The sequence below is a fragment of the Lepisma saccharinum genome, chromosome 1, assembly GCF_977018435.1.
Source record: "Lepisma saccharinum chromosome 1, izLepSacc3.1, whole genome shotgun sequence".
NCBI lineage: Eukaryota > Metazoa > Arthropoda > Insecta > Zygentoma > Lepismatidae > Lepisma > Lepisma saccharinum.
Window position 1 is genome coordinate 141,306,709 of NC_139229.1, and position 23,178 is coordinate 141,329,886.

Genomic DNA, 23,178 nt, shown 5'->3' on the forward strand with positions numbered 1-23,178 from the left:
CTGTGAAACATTATACTCACTTGTGTGTTTTATGAAGCTCCATAACTTTTTCCTCCAGTTCCGGTGTTTGGTTTGGTGCAAACTTGAAGTCTTTGAGGTATGTTCGCCCATGTTCTTCAGGATCATAATCACCCAGTTCGGACTGTACCAAGTATGATCCCAGCAGAGCATGTGTAACAAATGAACATGGTAACCTACAGGAAACCAATTCAAATTATTATACCACATTTCATTTGTGTCAAAACCAAATGTTAAATAGACATAGTGATGGTATTTAAAAGTTAAGTTCATGAATAGCACTAAAGTTGAGACAGACTAAAATTGGTGAGGTTTCATCAGTTTTAATGTATTGTTTTTTCTCCTTGTGGTTAATGATGATAGCTGAAATTTATTTAACAGCACAACATGTAAGATGATAGCCTGTCTCAAAAATCATTTCAAGTTATATGATTCTCTTATTTAAAAAGTGTTTGGAAACAAAAAAACTATATAAAACTAACTACAGGATTGAGCCAATACATGCAAAACTATTTGACCATTCAATCTACAGTTTTGGATTGGCACAATGTGTTCACTTAGACCCCCAAGTGTGATTACTGGAAGAGCTCTTTGAGACTGGTTGTGATACAAAAACCTATGGTCTGTCAGAAATAAAAGAATGCAACATTCATTCAATCTTCATAGTCCTAAAATTCTCTCATGGTCATTATTTTCTTGCATTTTAAGCTTTTCACCTTGGCCCAGCAATTCATCCACACACATCTAACATCCCATAAAATTTTACACAAAGTCCCAGGTGATGGTCATTTTGACTCTAAATTTACCCTTATACCCCCCAAATACAAATTTACACCCCTTAATGGAAAATTCTGGATAAACCCCTTCCTTGTAGGCAAAACTCTACTGTATGCACCTTTTGCCTATTTTTAAATTTTTGTACCTTTACTGTATGGATGCAACGAAGTCAATTGCTGATGTATGAACATCGGCCAATTTTGACATATTGGAATCTGTAAAATACAATATTTAAACAGATATCACTATTTCTCTTCATTCTAAAAAGTATATGTATTTAAATTTTGTCAGATTCATTGAAAATTAGGTCAAAGAGAATCCGTGAATGAGGATTTAACATGCACATAAACAAAAAAACTCCAACAAAGAAGGTTCAAATCCTATTTTAAACTGTAGGTCTAGTCACAATTAACTTAACTGTGCATAAAGTGAACTTAACAACTCAACTCAACCCAACCCAATAAATAAGAGTGTACCAAGCAGATCTTCAAATTTGATGAGTTATTGCAACAAAATCACTGCCGACTCTCATTCAGAAGAGTGTATTATAATTATGGTTGGAAGGTATGGTATGAATATTGGCCATCATAGACATTCATTTAAATCATTGGAAATTTTATCAATCAAAACGTGTAACTGAAAACACATTTCCTCAGCATCCAGCTTTAGTAATCTAATCTTCATCCTCACGTTCTAAGGTAAAACCAACCAGTCAACTTGATGCTCAGATATGGGAACAGAGACTGCATATTCACATTAAGTAGTGTCTGAATCACTGTGCAAAGTGCTTCCACTGGAGATTGAATCTGGGACTCTGATTCCAAGGTGACAGCATGAGCCACTTCACAAAACCTATCATGCATTAAGGAGCTGAATGAACCATTCAGGTGTTACATGAAATGTTTTGACAGTTCATTCCTAACTGCAATAATGCAAGCTAGGTTAGTTAATTTAATACTTTATGTATACTTACTTTCCTAGTAAGATATCATTCCTGATTTGAAGACAGAGATGATACCTGAAAATAAGAAAAAAATTAGCAAATCTATATAACATTACACAACAAGAGTGCAATGCAAGTTGCAAAAATCAGCTCAAGACTGAATTTGGAAGGAATTTTTTTTTTTTTCGAGTTTCGGGGAAAGAAAGATCCGGTAGAAAATTAATATGCTGAAATGAAGTACTGACTTATCCGTAAAACTGTTTTTTATGGTGTTCTATGAATTCAACTGACATCATCCCCACAGGAACTTGTAATGTTGCTTGCTAGTCTAGGGTGGTGTCTGCTATTTCTTGGTGTGAACTGCTGCAGACCTGAAAGCAACAACAGCACACCTAGCAGCATGCTGCAAAACTAAAAACAGCAGAAACACGCAAGCAATATTACAAGTTCTCAAGAGGATGGTGGCAGTGGCCACTGAAATTAATAGAACTATGAAAAAAAAAAACAGTTTCGCACAAGAATTTAGTACTAGTTTCTGTGTATTTAAAAAACTGCTTCACAGAAAAAAATGAGTACAAAACTTTCTCCATATTTAACAAGATTTTGTTAACAAAACTACATTATCTTTACATCAAAAAAGGTAAAAAAAAAAGGTAAAGTGTTCCCCTGTGCATAGCATCACACCATGAAGGCGTATAGTATACACTTTCTTGATACGGTCGTGAGTGGGGGTGATGTGATCAGCATCATGCCCTGACCGCCTTTACCCCCCAGGGTTTCCCCCAGGTACCCATGTTATTCGACGCTGGGTGGGCGCCGGGGCCGCTTCCACCGTTAGAAAAGTTCCCGGATTTGAACCGGCCGGGGAATATCAAAAAAGGTCAATAATGAAATGTCATATGTATTAATAGGATTGCTATTTATACTATTACGAAGATAATGATCACATAAAAACTGTCATACTTAATGCAAGTAGTAAAACACCCCAAGCATTTTATTAGTGTGCCCAGCTACTTGAACATGCTTTTGAGAAAAACTTAATCTCTAGTTTTCAAATAATAGAATTATTTAGATCGGAATAATGAACTGACATTGCATTATACCTTGTGATGTCTTCCTGAAGTTGTGCAGGGTCAGGTGGGTAAAATTTCACTTCGAAGTTAAATTTCCAAGGTTCATCTGCAAGTAAAGCAAAAAAATAATTTACACTTGACTTTCATGTGTTAATACTTTAGAGAGTGAGCGAGTGTGACTGCATTCCAACAAACAACAGGCTACAACAAGCACAATTATGTGCACATCTAAAAACATAGTAAACCTCATGAACACTAATTTCATCAAGTAATCTATTTTCAAATGTATATTCTATTGAAGACCATGCAGTGGTACTTCAATTTTATGGTTCTCAGGTGCAAACTCCACAAAAATATTGAGCATTTTACTATATTGGAACTCCAAAGATTGAATGTACAATACATTACAGTGCATGCATGATATAATTTCAAGCACCACTAAATACCATGAAACTATAAGCTATTAAATAGTTTCTATTGTATTGAATAAAAGCGTTCAGAAATTAGGTTCAATTATAGGTTGTTGAAAGAAAACATGGAGACAGCCAGGGCCGGTGGAAAGGTGTGGGGGGAGGGGGGGATCGTGCCACTGCCCAGAGTGGTAAATTTTCAGGGTGGCAAAATATGAAGAGAAGAAAATATAAGCCTATTGAAAACTTGAAAGATATAATATTATATTATGTAACAATAACTTGGAAGTTAACATATGCCAACACACCGTTTTGAAGGAACTTATCAGTATAGTCTCGCTTTAAAACCACTGAGTGCCACAAGGTGGGAAAGCAGATTCGATGTCTTAACTCCGTTGAGATATCAAGTGGGATAGTCTATGATGCGCTCCTTCAAATAAGTGGCGACAATAAAACTGTCCAAATGGTCGCACATGAGGGTCAGTGTGTTGCAAACTAGTTGTGTGGTTTTACATTCCTTTGGCCACTAGTTATCTGGTTATGACTTTTTACTCCACGTTATGTAATGAGCAAATGTCTTCACAACATTAATCTACGATGTGTTAAATGATTTCTTGCAAACATGTCGAAGCTTTGAAACAGCAGGAGTGATGAAAATTTTTTAAGTTTCTTAGACGCAGCTTGGCAGCCTGGCAGGGCCTCCCTACCTCTACTCCTGGAAGCGTCGGGAGTGGCGGCCTGCGAGTCCCGCTTGATGAGAAAGAATTGGCATCGAATTAGGTATAGATGATCCAAAGAGAGGCAAAACTGTACAGGGCCGAAATCGAAAGAAGTAGTTGTTTCAGTATGATGAAACTTTTGAAGATCAAAAAAAAACAAAAAAACTGTACAAAGTTGATTTTTATTACCAGGTCCTAGAGGATTATTTTAGCTCAAAGAAAAAAATTTGAGAAGCTTAAACATCACAGTGAATTTTCGATTTATTTTATAATATTAGTAAGCATAAATACATGCCAGGTGATCTTTTGTCTGAAAAGTGTAGGAAACTTGCTACTGAATTAAAAGATGAACTAAAAGTGCTTTCGGCTATAATAGAACAATTACACCAAAGGAGGCCTTAAACTGAAAAAGGGTCATGATTTTGCACCTAATGTAGCCTAAGTGTAGAACCTCAAATTTATTAACTTTGTCGGTAACCGTGGCAAGTGGCGAACGCAGTATTTGGAAAGTCTAATAAAAATACTATCTTCGGTCAATCATGTCTGAAACACGCTTGTTTCCATTTTATGCAAGATAGCAAGATATTTTTTACTTTACTTATTGGGTTTCGTTCTATTACTTCAAAATCATCATTGGAGAAACATCTTTCCAATTTCTCCCTATAAGTATTCTTCTCCATTATTACCAATTTATTTTCCTTATCAGATCTAATAAGGAATAACTTGTGTTTGTCGACCCACACCCTCACTCGTTTAAGTTTTTCACCTAGGATTCAATGCCCTTCTTCCCTACGCCTTCTCATTTCTCCCCTACCTCTTTCCTTTCTAAACTCTTTCCTAATCCTTTCCTCAATGAAGTCGTGCATTTTATGCCCGAGTTCATTTTTCTCAGCCTTATCTGACAAAATGCCTATGGCACGTTATTGGAAAGATGTTTCTCCAATGTTGATTTTGAAGTAATAGAACGAAACTCAATAAGTTAGGTAAAAAATGTAGTTAGAAAGGGGATAGAAACTAGTTTGACACTTTCGAGATCAGAAAAGAAGAAACTTATTGAATACTGTAAGAGGGGTGAACTTCCTATCGCTTTCGGTATTCCGAAAACTCATAAGGAAGGGATCCCGATGAGACCGATTATACCCATGTATTCTCACCCTGGGTATAAACTGGCGAAAACATTAGTAGAGAGGTTAAGGAAGGTTGGGGGGGGGGGGGGAGAGACCGAATACAGTGTTGAGAATTCTTGGGAAGTGAAGAAGGGATTGGAGGGGATAAACCTAAACGAGGAGGATGAAATCCGTAGCTTTGATGTCATTAATTTGTATCCTAGCATCCCTCGAGATAAAGCTGCGGATTGTCTTCAGAGGTGGGTTATGGATAAGGGAACTGATGTTGTGACAGCCTGGGAGTTCGTTCGGTGGTTCCATTTAATATCAGGATATAATTATTTCTGTTTCAACGGGAAAATTTATAGACAGAATGAAGGAATGGGGAACCCTGTTTCGGGAATAGTTTCCAGCATATTCCTCCATTTCATTGAGAAGGATTCACTGAGTGAGGTTAACAATGATATTAAATATTTTTGTAGATATGTTGATGACATCTTGGTTATCAGGAAAAAAGAAATATTAGATCGTATTTTCGAAATCATGGGAGAACAAGATGATAGAATAAAATTCACTTGTGAGATAGAAAACGAAGGAGTAATTAACTATTTGGACATGAGGATTGAACGGGTTAATGGCAGGTTTCGGACCGGGGTTTACTACAAGAAGTTGGCAGGGGACAGATATATCCACCAAAATTTTGAACATGCAAACAGAATTAAGTATAATCTATACATGAACTTCTACATTTGGGCCAAGAGGCTTTGAAATTGTAGGGAGGAAAGAGAGAAAGAAGAAAATTGGATAATGAAGGTGGGGTTAAGAAATGGTTATAAAGTAGAGGAAATGAGGATAATAAAGAGGGGGCACTTAAAGTCTTGAATAAGGAAGGTGGAAAGAATGGGATAAGTAAGAACATCGAGGTAGGGGAAATAGAATACAAATACGTCTGCATCCCATATGTAAAAGGGGTGTCCGAAAAATCTGATAAGATTCTAAAAGACTTCAGGTTAAAAGGGGGAATGAGAGCTCCCCGAAATATAGAGGAATATTTTACTGAATACAAAAAGGATGGAAAGGGGCGAAAAGAAGTCTGAGATGAGAAGGGCGTGTATAAGATAACTTGCTCTTGTAATAAAGCATATATTGGACAAACAGGAAGAAGCTTGGGAATTCGCTGGGACGAGCATGAAAAGGATATTAGGGAACAATCTCCGAAGACCGGGTTTCCTGAACATGTTTTAGAATTAAATCATAAGGTTAGAAAAAGAGAAGTGGTGAAAAGAGTTCATAAACAACCTGATATGAACGTTAATGAAGCTGCAAATATTTGTGTTGATAGGGGGAAAAAACTAAATAGGGATGATGGTAACTTGAATGAGGCCTGGATCAACATGTTTAAACAGTGGGGAAAAAATAATGAAGAGTCTGTTAAATTCCATGTCACGCCGGAAGTGGCCCGCGATGCTTCCGAATCTGTGGAGTTCTCATTGGAGGGGATGTAGCATTCGTACGCTACAGTAGTCATTCATTCCGTATGGTAATATGGGTACTCTGTTCTTTTAGAATTATCTCTTAGCCTACATGGCATTTTTAACTTCGTGTAATTTTAAATTCCATATCCCAATACCCTCTTTTACCTAATCCTGGATTTATTTGTATATATAGTCAACTCTCGATTCAACGACCTTTCACAGTTCCCGGGAAAAGGGTCGTTATTTCGAAGGGGTCGTTATTGGAATTTGCACCAATTTGCAGCTTAAAGGGAGCTCAAACGGACACAAAGATGCCTAGGAGATGGTAACACCATTTATCCTGGTAGTTATACAACCTGTTATGCACAGGATGCGTGCTGTGAGAAGGAAAATACAACATGAAAAGTTTTCACAAAAGAGAATTTAAAATAATGTTACTTTATTTCAATTGTGCACAGGTTGCTTCTCTTCTCGCGTATCCAAGAGCAAGCGTGGCAAAACAAGCCTGGCACGTTGGGTAGTGGCAGTCGGGTGCGGGGTAACATTGGTGCACTTGAGGGAGGGGAGGGCAGAAGTCAAGTGCTATTGGATATCACTCAAGCATGGTGTGGTGGTGTCTATTTTTAGTTCAGACCTAAGTGTGAGGGGTAGAGCGCTCGTAAAGAGAATGAGTGGAGGAAAAAAGAATGCATTTTTCGGCCGATTTCCTTCAATTTTTCAACTTTTTTTTTTCCAAAATTTTCTAATTTTTTCTAAATTTTTCACGGTTCCCGGGAAAAGGGTCGTTACTTCGAGAGGGTCGTTATACCCAGGGTCGTAGAATCGAGAGTTGACTGTATATGATGAAGTATTTTATATACTGAAGAAGCTTCGCGAAACGTTGTCTGCAAGGAGTTTTATGACTATTATACTCACTCACGTAAGTTTTTTATACTTTTTATACTGTGAATAGTTATCTCTTTATGTACATTTATTTACACTTCTACCCTTCGCCATATATACATCTTTTCATAACAAATCCAATATCAACTGCTTCCGGTTGTCTTTTGGCCCATACCACAGAGAATTGCACTTCTCAGGACTTCACTCTACGTGCGCACTATTCACCATAGTGCTAACCCGCTCTTACCGTTTATCACGCAAGAGTCCCTATGCTGTCCTCTCATCAGTGCAGTACATCTTATTTGAGCTACGAGCGCACTATTTAGCATAGTGCTAACCTGGCCCCGCTGTTTTTATCCCAAAGGTCCCTAAACATTCGGCGCTCACTCTCTGTACATCTCTATTCATCCATAAAAACTGCTCAATCCATCGGTGGGAGCATCTGAGAACCGGCAACTTCCTGCGATATGAGAGCATAACAAAGTCGGAACCCCGTATTTTTACCTACCTCGGACAAACGACCTGCCCCCAAACCGGCAGGGCACTCTCAAACTGGGAAGCCTTTGAGAGAACCCAACCGTTGGCTTCTCCGACTACCGGGCAAAAAGCAACCTAGGCCCCGAGCATTTACAAAGAAATAATTCGTACATACACACTTTCCAATTTTCAGCTGTGTGCTGTGTGGTAGGGCCACACACATTCTCGATCTCGGCCATTTTGGAGGTGATGTGATCACTACCACTCTCTGGCCACCTTTACCTTCCAGGGTTGCCCCCAGGTACCCATTAATTTGAGGCTGGTACCACTTTATGCTGGGACAACACAGGAAAGAATTCAAACCTCAGATCATCCACGCAGGAGATCCGGCCATTACATGTAATTCTTTCAAAAATCCAATCATTATCACAGACCTTCAACGGTAAACATATGAAGTCAAGCCTTCATTTCTTTCCTAATACTTGTTACATTTAAGATACATTTGAGAGAGAGAGAGTTTTCATAAAATATAATAATACAAAATTAGTGTTGCATTTTTTAAAGTTTAACTGTGGTCGAGCGAGATATCCTTTTGTGCTCAATAGCATTGAAATAGCGTAACAATTCTCATAATTTATTTTATAGTTTCATGTTTTACCTAGGAATATAATTATTTTCAATTTCCCGTTGCTGTGTATGATGGGGGGAATTGAAAGGGAGCAGCATCTGCCACCACCACCCAGGGTGGCAAAATGGCTGGCGCCGGCCCTGGAGACAGCATATGCAAGACTTGGTAATTAATGCAAAGAAAAACTAAACAAATTGGATGAAACTCATATCCAAAAAAACTCAATTTCCAGATCTGAGAACCATTTGGGTGCCTGAGTAATGACATAAATTCAAGCCAACAAATTAATAAAGTTTGGAAGTTAGAAATGTTAATGAACTTACTTTTTAATACTTTTACAATACAAACTCCAACAAGTTTCTTGGGTCATGTTGATCTTCATTTTGCTGGCTGAATACTGGCACTAACTCTTCAGTAGTTGGATTTTCATGGATTTTGAATAAACTACACAATTTGCGCAAACATTTTATTAATGTTGATAATTCATGACATTTGACAGCCAGATATGTCACTTCGAAATGTGAAGCATTGACCTGTATTTTTAACACATCAACTCACTTCCAATGAAAGTGGAGATTAGACAAAACAATATTCAGCCAGCAATATGTCAAACCAAAATTTTATTTGAAACCATTTGAGTAAATAGTGAAATATTGCCCAGAGTCCTTTCTTATCCCCATATAGCATCACAAGATGAATGGTTGGTTACCTTCGTTAAGTCAATGCATGTAAGCCTTACTTAACTTTGGATCCCCAGAAGATAAAGACATGACTATAAATGTGATTTTAGTCTCCAGTAATATCTATATGTGCAGGTTTGTGTAATATTATTATAATACAGATACATTTAAGTACAACAATACAACAGTTTTTTCTTTTAAATAAGATTGTTCACTGTTTGCTTTTAAGAGTATGCAAACTTGCAATTTGGTAAACTTAATTACCTCATTGCAACTTTCACACTTTCCGTCGACATCAAAATTTATATTATTCAATACAATGACCTACTTATAATTTCATACAGATCATACAATGAAGATTTCCATCTCCAGTTATGCAAAATATGTGAACGTACAGGCATTGTCAACATGACATTTCTAAACACAAACAACTGGACATCCACATGCAATATTTATTTTATGAAAAATCACACTTCATGAGTAATGATATAAATTCAAGCCAACAAATTAATAAAAATGAATGGCTACATGAAGGTTTACTGAACTTACTTTTTAATATTTTTACAACACGTTTATCCAACTCCAACCAGTTCCTCGCATCATGTCGATCTTCGTATGTCAAACCAAAATAATCCTTTTCCAGCAGGTTTATGCTTTCACAGATCTTTTCCAACACTTCAATTCCTCTTGATTTTCGCTACAAAAACCAGAATTACAATCAATCCCAAATAAAATAAAAAAATTCATCCACACCATAATGTATAAACAAAAGATCTTCTATTTTTGTTTATATTACATCAATAAATTATTGTAACCTAAAGATACACTAAAAAATTACAATTCTACATAATCTATGATCTAAAGTTGTTTACTTCAGCAGTGTAAGGGGTGAATTTTCCTTAGGCACCTCTCTTTCCACTTAGTACATACTGGACTCACAGCCAGTATAATTCTCTGTGCTGTTCTGTCTGTAATTGTGATTGTCCTTTCATCAATTTCATGTTATCACTATCCACACTCATCTTCGTGATTAACCAAAAGTGGAAGAAAAACAAAGTAAAAGATTGTTTTGTTCAGTTAGCACGTACACAGCAAACATGCCCCAAAAAATATCTTGCATACAATGAAGTGGTAGAGATACTGAAATTTACTTTAATAAACTCATTTCTTGCACACCTAAAACTTAAATTGATACAAAATGGTAGTCTAGGCTAGGAGTTCCCAAACATTTTCGTTGCATGGCTCCCTTAGTGTTTCAAGATTTTTCCGTGGCTCCCAAGTCAGAATGTAGGCCTATCTAATACTTCCAACGCTCTGTTAGTGTGGATAGGTTGCTTGCTCAAGTACAAAAATAAACACATATTTCAAATTCAGAAACATTTTATATGTAAAAAGTACTAAAGAGCACATATTTGGAGCAATCATATGATTGCAATGAAAACATTTGAACATTTCACGGTGCCCCTGTAAGCGAGCCACGGCACCCTAGGGTGGCACGGTGCACACTTTGGGAACTACTGGTCTAGGCAATAGAAAAAAACTAACCTCCACTTGCAAATCCATGTCACTGCCATCGAGTAATCTGATTCGTGCCAACACAAGCTTTCCCTTCGGTGCTTTACGAGACTTGGATGGTGACGGAGATGCAGGAGTTGGCTCTGAAGGCCCATTCTCCACTCCCTTCCCATTATCCTGTATCTTCTCTTCCGGCATTGCTTTTCACAAAGTCAACTGAAAAAAAAAAAAAAAAAAAAAAAAAACTGCTAATAACAATCTGAGAACAGAATACAATGGAGACCAGATTTTACCATCCTGAGAAGAATGGTGAGGAAGATTTGGGAGGCCTAATTGAAGAAAGAAAAATAAATAAGGAAATAAACGGAAGTGAACAACTGGGAACAGGATTCCACTGAACTGTGAAGAGATTGAAGCAAGGTGCAGGTTGTGGAGATAAAATTAATAAGGAAGACCAGAAGATGAGCATCTTAAAGTAAAACAGTCAAATGGGCCTGGTCAAAGCAAACTATTGTAGGTGGCAGCAACCCTGTTGAGTTCCCATGCTTTTGATGGGCAATTGTTCTCCCATTTAAATACATGGGGAATTTGATGCTGAACGCTGTTATTACATTAAATTGTAAGTTTAATTTCATCTTAACATCAGAAATTATGTCAGAACATGATAGATAAATAATCTTTATTCTTGTGAATCTGGTAAAGACTAATACATAATAATTCCACGCAACTGTACTTTTATTTTTATAGTTGTTATTAATAACCGACTCCTTTTTTTACGTGATATCATACTTTTCCTCATGGCTATTAAATACGGTTCTTTACTTTATCGAGAAGAATAGTTATTACAAATATATTTTATATTCTGTTTCATGTCTCGTAACCTCTAGGGCTTTCTTATTTACAGGAATTATAATTTTAAAATTGTTCTAACCCAAAACAAAAAGGACGAAAATACGAGGAAAAAATGTCTGCTTAATAGAAAGTTAATATTAAGTTATAGAGCATAGTGTATAATAATAAATATTATATATCATGCACTTACTCATTTAATACATTTTTCTTTGTAATTTGGAGAGTTTTTTTCAGATTCCTACTCCCGACGTTGAATTACACAAAATCACAAGTCGCAACAAGAGGAAACATAAAAGCGTAGTGTAAAAATCTAAATGTTTGTATTATAGACCCATGGCAGCTAGGAACGACCAAAATTATGTCAAGTTTAGTGCTCTTTGTGCATAAACATACTACATTTAGCCTGCCTGAGCTACCCTGCTTTGAAGGTTTGCTAAACACATTTTTGTTATAGATTTACAGGAGAAATTCTTACCTTTGTTGAAAATAACGTTTTAATAGCCATCCTATTGTGCTCCAATGTAAAGCTCAGGGCAGCCAGATGATGAACTAAATTCTTTAGGGACACAACAGGGGTGGTGCCTCTAGAGGAAAAATTTGGCAATGAACAGCCCCATCGGCAGGGTATAGTTTACAGTTGTAATGGAATAGTAATATATTACTGTTTTTTTAAATATTTTGAACAAAATTAAAGGATGCCTATCTCTTATGATAAATAATGAAAGCATCTTACATTGGCTTTGTTTTATTAGTATTTCTAGCACATGTCTAGTTTTACTGGGTATGAAAAGATAACTTTTTGTCAATGCTGATCAAGTACCAATAACTGATATTTTACCAATCTGACATAAATTTACAAATGTTCTCCACGAAGAAACAGTGGTTCATTCACTTCTTTAATTAATTCTGTTTGAAACAGAACCTGCGTACTTGGACATTTACTCAATAAATCAAGGGTAAATGTTGCACCTTGGACTTTCTACTTAAATTTGTCCCAGTTACTGGTCTTGGGGCTTATACTGGAAGAATATTCACTTCACATGCTAAAAGCAATAATAATAATATGGAAAAATGAACAGAAATTGACTGTTGGATTGGGGAACCAGCGGACATATCACGCATTAACTAATGGCTAACAAAGAATTTTTTCTTACATAAAAAAATCATAACAATTATAGTAGGCTACCGTAAAATTTCATAACATTTGTACTAATCCTAATATCAACCAAACGCATAACAAAAGAGAGGTAAATGTCAATAGCCACTTAATGCAGTAGATCTCTACTTAAAAACAGTTCACAACATGACCTTTTCCTAAAGTATTTAATATGCAATTTGTACTGTATCTACCGGCAATACTCAATATACCAAACTGAAGCCCACAACAAATTTAAAATTTCTTGCTTGTCCTATTTTCTTTCATCACAACCCTACTTTTAGTGCACTACTACAAAAATGTCAAATTTTCCAGAAACAGTAAAATTCAGACATTTCAAGAAAAGAAAAATTACCAGACTTTTCCAGGATTTCCAGTTTTTCCAGACTGGTAGACACCCTGAGTAACATTTACTGGGTAGATGCATCTTTCAATATTGCATATGTATTAGCACAGTGCAACACTCAATAATCTTAAGAGTTGAACTCATTTGTATACCATATTTTGGAACATAAGAGTATTATTTATCAAATTTAAATTGCTATGGTTATTGGTTGAGCACCCACCTTCCTATCCTTCCCTTTTTTTTCAGTCTAATTCTGTAGAAGACCAAAACACTTGATAGAGAAAAACATATACTACTGAAATTCATTTTATTATCTTAATTGAACTTTTAAGATAAAAAAAAAACTTAACATGCCAATCTTTTGCAAGATCAGGAAGACAGACTTTTGTACAACAGTCATTACATATGCTTAAACAAACTTACCACAGGAAAACCAATGCAAGTTACGGAATTCACAACATTGCTCTTTCCAGGTTTTAATGTCCAATATCAACTGTAAGGGAGAGACAGAAAAAAAAGGTTATTTACATAAAAATATAGACATGAAAAATTTTACACACACACACAAACACACTTCAACATTGCAATCATAACAATTAATAATGTGTAAATACATAAGTCTTTTTCAAAGACAACTAGCGTACATGGAGCAAGTGTTCAAGGTTTAAAATATGTTTGTTGAAATTTGACTACTGTCAACTGAGTGGGGTCTAGAGTGCTGCAGGGAGAGGATTTTACTCAAGCACCAAATAGTTCACACGAATGAAGCTACTAGATACTGTATAGAATTGAGAGCTTCTTCGCAGTGAAAAATGCTCAAACAGGCAAAAGGAGTGGTCATTTCAGATAAAATATCCCATGATAAGTATGTCTAGGATTTTCTGAAATTGCTGCTGAGGGAAACGAAACAGACAGCCAAACATACAATGCATCAAGTGTTTTCATTATTAATGAAATTATGCCTTTTTTTGCTATTGTAAAATCACAACCTTCTACACGTTATTTTGAGTTCTACACAAGAGTGCCAAATTTTAACTGCAGATTCGTGATTAGGAGCCCTAAATTAGTCAGTATGCGAAATATGGACGAAATTGGAAAGTTCCGGTATTGTAAAATCATACCGTTGGAAAAGTGGACATTTTTATGTTATCTGTTTGGAATGACCCATAATTGATTGTGATTTAAATTTTTAGGAATACCCTGCTGAAAATTTTGTCTTCTGTTTTACAGTAGATCTATAGGTGTTTCGAAACATCTACTGTGTTCATATTTTTAAACAGATATAAATAAAAATTCTTAATAAGGATGAATGAAATTCAATACTTACAGCCACCATTTTAAGCTAAAAACACTACATACATATTCAATATAATACTGAAGAAGTTATTTTCACTTTTAGTTTCTCTACTGTGCTGTTTTCAGTAGATCGATAGGTGTTTTGAAACTTCTACTGTGTTTAGATTTTCAAATAGATATAAAAACAATTGTAAATCAGGGGGAATGAAAAGTTATATTTACAGCGGTAACAGTTTACTATCCTTCGGACACCTATTTCTTAGTTTCGTCAATTTTTGACATTCGTACTTACCCATCTGCTTCACGGAACATTCCGTGAATGGTTTTTGGGGCTATCCATCCCGGGATCGGTGGGAAATTTAAACTAAAAAATTATTTTCATTTGAAATTTTTTAGTCCATATTTTAGACCCATTCCGGGCTCGGCTCCTGGGGTAATTGACCTACCGCCCCCAACCGCTAACGCGGCTTTCTCTATAGACTCCCCGTTAAAGACATGTTAGAAATTGGCCGGAGTCACATGCCCCCAAACTTTTAAATTTGAAGAAATCAGTTTCCAGGATACAGAAAACTTACCTGAATTTCACACAAAACACTTTCCCGATGTTAGGCAATACTACAGGAACTTATTACGTTAAGTAGTCTCTTCTGTAGAAATGAAGAAATCTGTCCGAAGGATAGTAAACTAGTACCATTTCTTCTACTGTACTTGTTCAGTAGATTTCCAAGAGACACAGTAGAGTTCAGTTGATAACAGTCAATTCTGTCTACTGAAAACAGTGGTAACAGTAGTATAAGCCGGAGACACATTAAACTCGTTTGTTTTCAAATTTAAATCATTGCTACTTACCTCATATGCATAGCGGAAGATTTTTCAAGCTGGGGATCACTTTTTTTTCCATGAAAAAAGCGTTATTCTTAACATTATAATCATTTCTTGGTCGTTGCTAATTCGGCGGCCAAATTTTGACTCACGTTGTCTATCGTCAGCTGATATGCAGTATCGTCAGCTGATGTGCAGTGTTTCCAAACTTATGAACCGATAAATGCCGCACAAACTATTCACGAAAGGTTTTTAAGCAAAAATTGAGGCTAGACTCTACTTTACGTCCTTATCTGCATGGCGATTGCTTCTTTGCGTTCGCGGTGCGCGATCGTGGTGCGGCACCCGGCATCTCTTCGGGTAAGTACCTTTTTCTTTTTACACTTTCTGTTCACGATAGCCCCACTATCCATTCACGGGTTCGAGGTATGCCTACGAGGTTAGGTTAGGTTCCATTAGCACTCATTTCACCCCTAAATCTGTGCTTCATCATCTAAAAAATTCCTCAGTACGTTCCATTGCGCATATCCGGACAACATCGGTTTTTCTCGATTTGTTCACGATAGCCCCACTATCCATTCACGGGGTCGAGGTATGCCTATGAGGTTAGGTTAGGCCTGTTAGGTTAGGTTCCATTAGCACTCATTTCACCCCTAAATATGTGCTTCATCATCTAAAACATTCCCCATTACGTTCAATTGCGCATATCCGGACAACATCGGTTTTTCTAGATTTACTCCTTCAGGAAATTTTTGCTCGCTTTGGGATTTACGTTGTTGAATTCCTTATAAAATAAGCTTTCCGACGATGTATGACACGTATTCCTTAGGAAAAGGACGTAAACTAGAGTCTTACCTTACATTGGGAAAAAAAACAACCGCTCACACGTCATCTTGTCAAACTTCCGCGTGGTTGCTACACTGTGAGGGGGTTACATAACCGAACGCAAGGAACATTTGATTCACGTAGTCGACGGCAATGGCGGCACGAGCTATCGTGCAACGGAGATGCATGATTGACGAAAAATACCTTATTTACAGGCAAAATACGTTGCACGATTCTAAAAAACAATTTCCCCGGCTTCAGAAAGTCCTCAAGAACGCAATTCCGTAAGTACTTTCTCGTCTTTTCTCCTGTAAATTTTAAGAAATCCGTCTCCAGCTTATACTACTGTTACCAAAAACAGTAGAAATTTCTAGCAGGGTATAGATTGATGCAAATCTATCATGGGATAAACATACATATATATATATATATATACATATATATATATATATATATATATATATATATATATATTATCCGAAAAGTTGAGCTCATATTGTTACATGTTCCAAATCCTGAGGAATATCCTAAGAAAAGATATGATGAAAACTTTGTACCATGGAATAATTAATTCAAGAATAACATACAGGATACCATTCTGGGGCATATCATCAAAAGTAGAAACTATTATCAAACTCCAGAAAAAAATTGTCAGAACAATAATGCAAGAAGCTCCTAGAGCACCTAGTAAACCAATCTTTAAACATCCTCGTATATTGCCAGTGCCTTGATTATATATCTCAGAAACAGTTATATTCATACACGAGCATGCACACTTATTTAACCAAAATTGCAACTTCCATGAACACAACACAAGAACAGCAAATAACTTTTACTTAGAGACTATAAGATTACAGTTAACAAAAATAGTATTTAGCACACAGGATTAAAACTATACAATAAACTACCCAATGTATTCAAGAAAATGAAGAAAAAACTTTCAGAAATCAAGTCAAAGAATTTCTCTGGAGACAATGTATTACAAAGTGGATGAATATTTTGATATGTAACAAATAAAAAAAAATCCCATTGCCTACTTACAATGCGTATATATCTATATACACACATTTAAGTGTACACATTTCTCTATTTACAAATTTGATATAACTCTTGTTATAATATGTATTTTCTGTACTATTATCATTGTTGTATTATGTATTGAATTGCAAATCATCCCATGAAGTAGTATACTTTGTACATCATATAAATCAATAAGAAAAAAATCTCTAGTAAAATGTTATCCAATGAAAACCATGACTACTCATTCTAAAGGTGAATAAAACTACCTATCTATCAATCAATCAATGGCCTTCTAAGCCAAAACATAGGAACATTCTTAGCTTGTTCCTCCACCTTAAGGAACATACACTGCCCCTTAAAAAAAACCTTAATCAGTAAGTCGGGGGCTACGTTTATAAATAGTTGATAGGGAATGTTGAAATCAACAGGCTGTTTAGAAAAAAAGATTATCTTTCTTACAGATATCTTATGTTGAAAGGCACAGCAATAAAAGGCGGGATTCTTGTTTCTTTAACATATAGGCTCACTGGTATTTTACAACACACTGCATCGAAGACACTTGCCCAACATTCCTCAGCCTACTCAGGTTTCTCTCCAGAATACAGTAGCTTCCTCTGAGGTTCCACTTCACAGAACCCTTTTATTAAGTAGCTTAACTAGCTAATATGACTTCAGCCTTTATCATACGATGACCCTTTTAAGCTCCTTGTATTTATCGCCCACACGCGCTCCCGACAATCTTCCCAACAGCACGTGAAACATTCTTCGCCGCACCCAACTGAAATCATACCCTTGTCCCAATTCTGTTCCGTCATAAGTTACGCCCAATCGGGGAGATGTGTATAGCGAGCATACTCTACCCAGAAAATTATTCATATGTACCGTACACATGAGGAGATGCACACACAACTGGAAATTTTCAATACTTTTAATAGTTACAGCTAAACCTACTTTAACCACTTCTAAAATGCAATCAACAAGCCAGTAGCATACATAAGATTTATAAACAACCTTATAGCATTGGTTCACATACTGCATATTAAAACAGCTATAATAAATATGCATCTCAAAATTATATCTGAATGTTGTAGAAATGTTATTTTAACGGCAGTTAGAATTTATCAATTATTGTCAAATCATTTTACATTTGTCGTATAGATCCCTTCTCTATGCGTTCCCACATTACATACGCCGTAGTCCGACATATATAAAACATAAACTAAGTATAAAATTGACATCCTAATAACTTACTTGGTACTAAATTCCATAACTACTTCCAATTCTTGCGAATACTCCATGAAATCTCTTCGAAAACACTTAAAAACCATTAACCTCCGAAAAGGGTAGGGCACTTAATAATAGGACGCACTGACGCAAGTGAAAGTAGTCCAAACCCAAAAGAGCTCTTTTCTACCAACCAGACACTAATGAAAATGCACTAAGACTTTAAACGAATCTGTTGAGAGAGATTCTCAATGAAAAAATGTAACAGCTTTACTGAAAGTTACCAAAGAAATGTTTTTATATAAGGTATTTCGAACTATTTTGAAATGCTACACATACAACACGACACCAGTTGTATCGGGAAGTCTCATAGATGGCAGTGTAATCGCCGAGTTACAGCAGAATTACCATGCATAGCTCGTACAGGAGGCTCCGTTGTGAAATGCCAGCCGAACGTTGACTTTAAAACGTACAAGTACTAATTGTTTTTGTAAACAAGCGAACAATAACGTATGTGCTTCGTCTTATGAGTAGGTTTGCACGGAGATTATTGACTGCCATGCACTGTGAGTCAAACTTTCTAACTTTTGTCATGGCCCATCTAAGCAAAGCAACAGGAACCAATGGGTTTTTTATGGGTCAATGCATTATAAAAAAGAAGAAAAGTTTAGAAAATTGTTTACCCTACACATGCAATGACTAAAGTATAGCACAGAAAATTCAGTATGTTTTCTTTCTTACATTTCAGCAGTGGGAATGTTAAGGACGTTCGCATGTTGTTTATTTTCTCCAAGGAGGGATAAGTATTTTTTCAAGGAGTGTCAAAGCGGGTCCTCTCTCAGAGGTCCCGGTCAAATGAGGCATGTTGCTCCTCAGAAGTTTTAATGTTCCTGCTTAACTAAGACTGAAATGAAATTATATTTTGTATAACTTAGATTGGCAACCCGTTGCCACCTCTTCAAGATGTCTAATATGGGGTAATCTAATCGATGTTTTTGTTTGTTTGGGTTGGTGTCTTAAGTCCACTTTATGCACAGTAAGGCTAATCGGGACTGGACCTACAGTTTAAAGTGGGATCCGAACCACTATGTGCCTCCACCGGGTATCGAACCCGGGACTCCTTGAATTCAAGGCAACAACGCTACCACTGCGCCATCAGGGAGGCCACGAAACCTCTGTCATTTATGGCAATTAAATAGTTTGTGCAAGGTTATACTTTGAGTAAACGATACGCGAGCTGAGAAATGCAACTATCTCTCACCAGCCCAAACCATTCGAGCAAGCACTTGAAGTGCTCAACTTTGGAACGCACCACTGAAGTTCCCGGGTTCGAGTCCCGACCTGGGTATGGTACAGAGACGTAGCTAACGCCCCCGCAATGGGGCCCCCGAGGTATAAGGGCCCCGCAATGTGCTCTTGTAATTTTATATAATAGCAGCAATTCCACAGATAGTGTCGCTTACAAAAACAAAAAGGAACGATTTGCGAAACAGAAATCTGGTTCCCAGTAACATGATGTGACGATGTCTCGTGCAGTGCAGTGGTGCATTCTCTCAGCAGGAGGGACCCGGGTAACTTGTCATGTGGGTCCCCTCCGAAATGCAGAATTAACTTACTTGCTCGGCAGATAGCAATCGATAGGAAAATATCCTTCATCTCATACCGTTATAGCTACGCAGATTGTCGTAAACGTAGTGTAGAGTGAGATTCAGTTGCTTAACCAGGGGATTCCTTATTGCTGCACAATAAACATCAAACTTGGTAATTCATGACCTTTTACCGCTAATCTTAGTGTTACACTTGATATTTGAAATTTAACTTCACATTAAATATTTTGAAGGGGGCCCCAAGTCTTTTCATATTGAAATAAGAGTTGAAATGAATTTCCCACATTGTCTACACTTGTTACGTTTTACTTCAAAGGGGCCCAAAATTGCCACCTTGACCTGAACTGAGGGCCATTATCCCTTCCTCTGCCACGCAGGATATACGCGTATGAGTTATATGTGTCCATTATTTTGTGTAATATTGTGAAGTTCATTTTTCTTACATATTGAAATTATGTGGACATTTCTGTCGAACCAGTTTTTCTTTCCCAATATGTCACGATTTTGTGATCTGCAGTGTTCGAAGTGAAAAGAGACAATGCAGTGGAGGAGGATGCTTATGAAAATTCCAGCACTGATGATCTATTAATAAAACGGTTATTTCTTTAAGATATATATGATCAATGGTCTATCGAAAAGAATGGCAGCGTTAAAATTAGGAATAATGATATTAAGGTCGAACCTTTTTTGGTGGGGGAGTGGTTCAGTCCTTCCAAGCGGCAAATTTCCAGTGAATAGGGTCCTATCACAGCTTTATCTCCCAAGACCGGAGACGGCGACCATTCCGGTTCAACCCCCATAACTGCAGTGGTAAGTTTGCTTGAGTATATTGGTCGCTAATGTGAGCTATTCTTACGTTGAATCTTGACCTGGCGCAGCCAGGGATGGCTTAGGGGCTGAAGGCGCAACCACCTCACAGTCCATGAAATTAGTGTTTACTATCCGTTGACAATTCCCTCCACAACAGTATTTTTTTAAAATATCTGTGTATTATATGTAACCTCATTAAAAAATGTTTCAAGAAAAAGACGAAATGATCACGAACAAAATATTTGGCAGTGGGAAGCTTTCCCCTCCTCCAAAAAGACTCCTGGCAGTGCGAGAAATACGAAAGATTTTTCCAGATTCTTCTTCCAGTTATTTATCAGAGATTCAGACCATCCTGATTTACTTTCAAGGAGGTAATACACTGATGTATAAGTCGATAACAAAAATGGGAGTATTTGGGGTAAAAGTAAATTTCTTGTACAACTTCGGGGGGTGGTAAGGGGACTAGCTAAAAATTGTACGTCCGTCCCACTCTAGCATCATATTTTTTGTCGGTAAGAGGACCTCCAATATTTTGCTTCCAGGGTGGCCCAAGAGAACTGCGCTACGCCACTGGTATGGTATTCTTTGTGAATGTCCCTTCATCTAATTATCACTCATCCTCATCGTTGCGATTAGCCAAAAGTGGAAGAAGAGTGGCACTTAACAAAAATACAAAAAAATGCTTTGTTTCCCCCAATCTAAACAATTCAACACGTCGTTGATTACAACCCTTCGTGGGTCACGCGAAAAAATTATGTCGATGGTCGCGCACGGTGCCAGAGACCGGGTTTTCAAAATATGCTAAATTAATGGTCCAAAACCCCAAATCCTCAATACGATTAGATCTAAAACTAAACATAAAACTATAAAAATTGAAATATTATAAAATTTTAAAAATACACTATTTGTTAGTCGCACACGGAACGGGAGACCGGATTTTCAGTAAAAACTAGGTATACAGTAGTCGCCTATGTACTCAGACAAGAAGGGGTTTCAACGAACCCTCCCTAGGGAACACTTAAAACTGGAAAACATAATCGTGGTGTTAAGAGAGGAAGGTTAGAAACTCAGCTAGACAGAGGAAGGGTGTTGACAAACAATCATTGATAAATAACGACTTTGAAATTATTGTAAATCCCTGTTTTTATATTCTGAAATTTTCATGAACTTGCGAGTTTTGCCCATCTTGCAAACTAACTAAATTTAGTTGTTGAAAGTTTCAGTTGGTAACACTTTTCATGACATCACCAATGTAAATAGCACTAACGGTTGTTGTTTATACAACATGTTGAAGCACTATATGTTTATAAATATGAATTCTGTCTTTCCCTGGAGTTTACAGTCTATCCATTATAAGATGAGATTGCCTTCTTTACACCTTAATAATTTACTATTAATACTTTATATGATCATCTATTATTTCATATTATTTGAAGCAGGCACGTATCCAGGAATTCCTTTCGGGGGGGGCTGAACATCATATTTTTAAGGGGTATAGATAGAATCTCACAATTGTATGTTTAAGGTCTGTGGTGGCGATTGGGTTTCAAACCGGGGGGGGGGGGGTACAAGGAAAGTTTACTTTCTCTTGGTAGACAAGGCCTAGGATTAAGAGGCGAAAAAATGGGGAGCAACTATCCCCTAAATGGTTGCCACTGTTTAAGGCTGCCATTTTAATCAGAACATGAAATCGGAACGTTTTTTACCACTCGACTCCCCTGTTTCCATGCATTAACATTGTGTGCCAGAACCATCTGAGTGTGTGTGTGTTTGTCCATTTCTTCTCATCAGGCATCAACACATCTATGATGTCTGAGTGTTTTTACGAAGCCGTTACCATGCACGGGATGGACAATTCACTCGACAACGCAAGATTTATACTGTCGGCTACGAGGTGGACGCAGACAGTTCTCGAATATTTCTCTGATTCGAGCCTGAACACCACTACTGTGTCTTGTCCTCCCATGTTTGCAGCTCTTATAAAAGCCGAAACCCACTAAATTGTTCATATTCAAGCCTCTGAAAACCCTTCAGTTCCCAACACATCTAATGTTTCGTCTCTCAATATGATCAAATGCTTACTTATTTATTTCTAGTGACGTGCCCAAGGGAGGATTGGTGGGGTCATAACCCCATTTGATCCAGTATTCCTTAAAAAAGGAACGTCAAAGACAGGAAAAGATGGCAAAATGAGAACTGACTACCAAAAATAGTATTCGTAACCCGTCTCCCTACCGATAATCCTGGGTACGCCATTCTTTATCTCGGACACATTTTTTAAAATCAACTCACCAGAAGTTTTTATCATTTCGTATTCGAGACTTAGGTAAAATGCGTTCTTCCTGCAAGTTTGGATATTATCCTTTATGGTGCTTTCGCCTGCCTTCGCACCTAACCTTAACAAAGCCCTAATTTTCCATCCTTGTGACTTGGACCTTCAAGACTTAAGTAGATTTCAGACCGAAGGGATACGCGATACATGACGTATGGAACGAGCCAATCAACAAAAACGTTTCA

At 37.0% G+C, this 23,178-nt stretch overlaps 2 protein-coding genes across 8 annotated transcripts in view; one reads left to right on the forward strand and one right to left on the reverse strand.

Moving 5' to 3' along the window:
• cora (erythrocyte membrane protein band 4.1 like coracle) overlaps nt 1-18,649 on the reverse strand; it is a 61,612-nt gene extending 42,963 nt beyond the window's left edge. The window contains exons 1-7 of one of the 7 annotated variants that reach the window (XM_083139515.1): nt 18,272-18,649; nt 13,481-13,550; nt 10,734-10,919; nt 9,738-9,885; nt 2,830-2,917; nt 1,769-1,813; nt 21-194 (exon numbers count right to left, since the gene is read on the reverse strand). In XM_083139515.1, the coding sequence (XP_082995641.1) occupies nt 21-194; nt 1,769-1,813; nt 2,830-2,917; nt 9,738-9,885; nt 10,734-10,901 (623 nt within the window). In that variant the 5' untranslated portion in view covers nt 10,902-10,919; nt 13,481-13,550; nt 18,272-18,649. Of the gene's footprint in view, nt 1-20; nt 195-1,768; nt 1,814-2,829; nt 2,918-9,737; nt 9,886-10,733; nt 10,920-12,030; nt 12,121-13,480; nt 13,551-17,583; nt 17,739-18,271 lie in introns of those variants that run through there. The other 6 variants (XM_083139520.1, XM_083139521.1, XM_083139528.1 and 3 more) reach the window with 6 other exon arrangements.
• A 40-nt stretch (nt 18,650-18,689) lies between these two features.
• Nucleotides 18,690-23,178, forward strand: part of LOC146001849 (NAD(P)H oxidoreductase RTN4IP1, mitochondrial-like) — a 46,722-nt gene continuing 42,233 nt past the window's right edge. The window contains exon 1 of the mRNA XM_083139573.1: nt 18,690-18,810. The gene's annotated coding sequence lies outside the window, so the exon portion shown is untranslated. The remainder of the gene's footprint in view (nt 18,811-23,178) is intronic.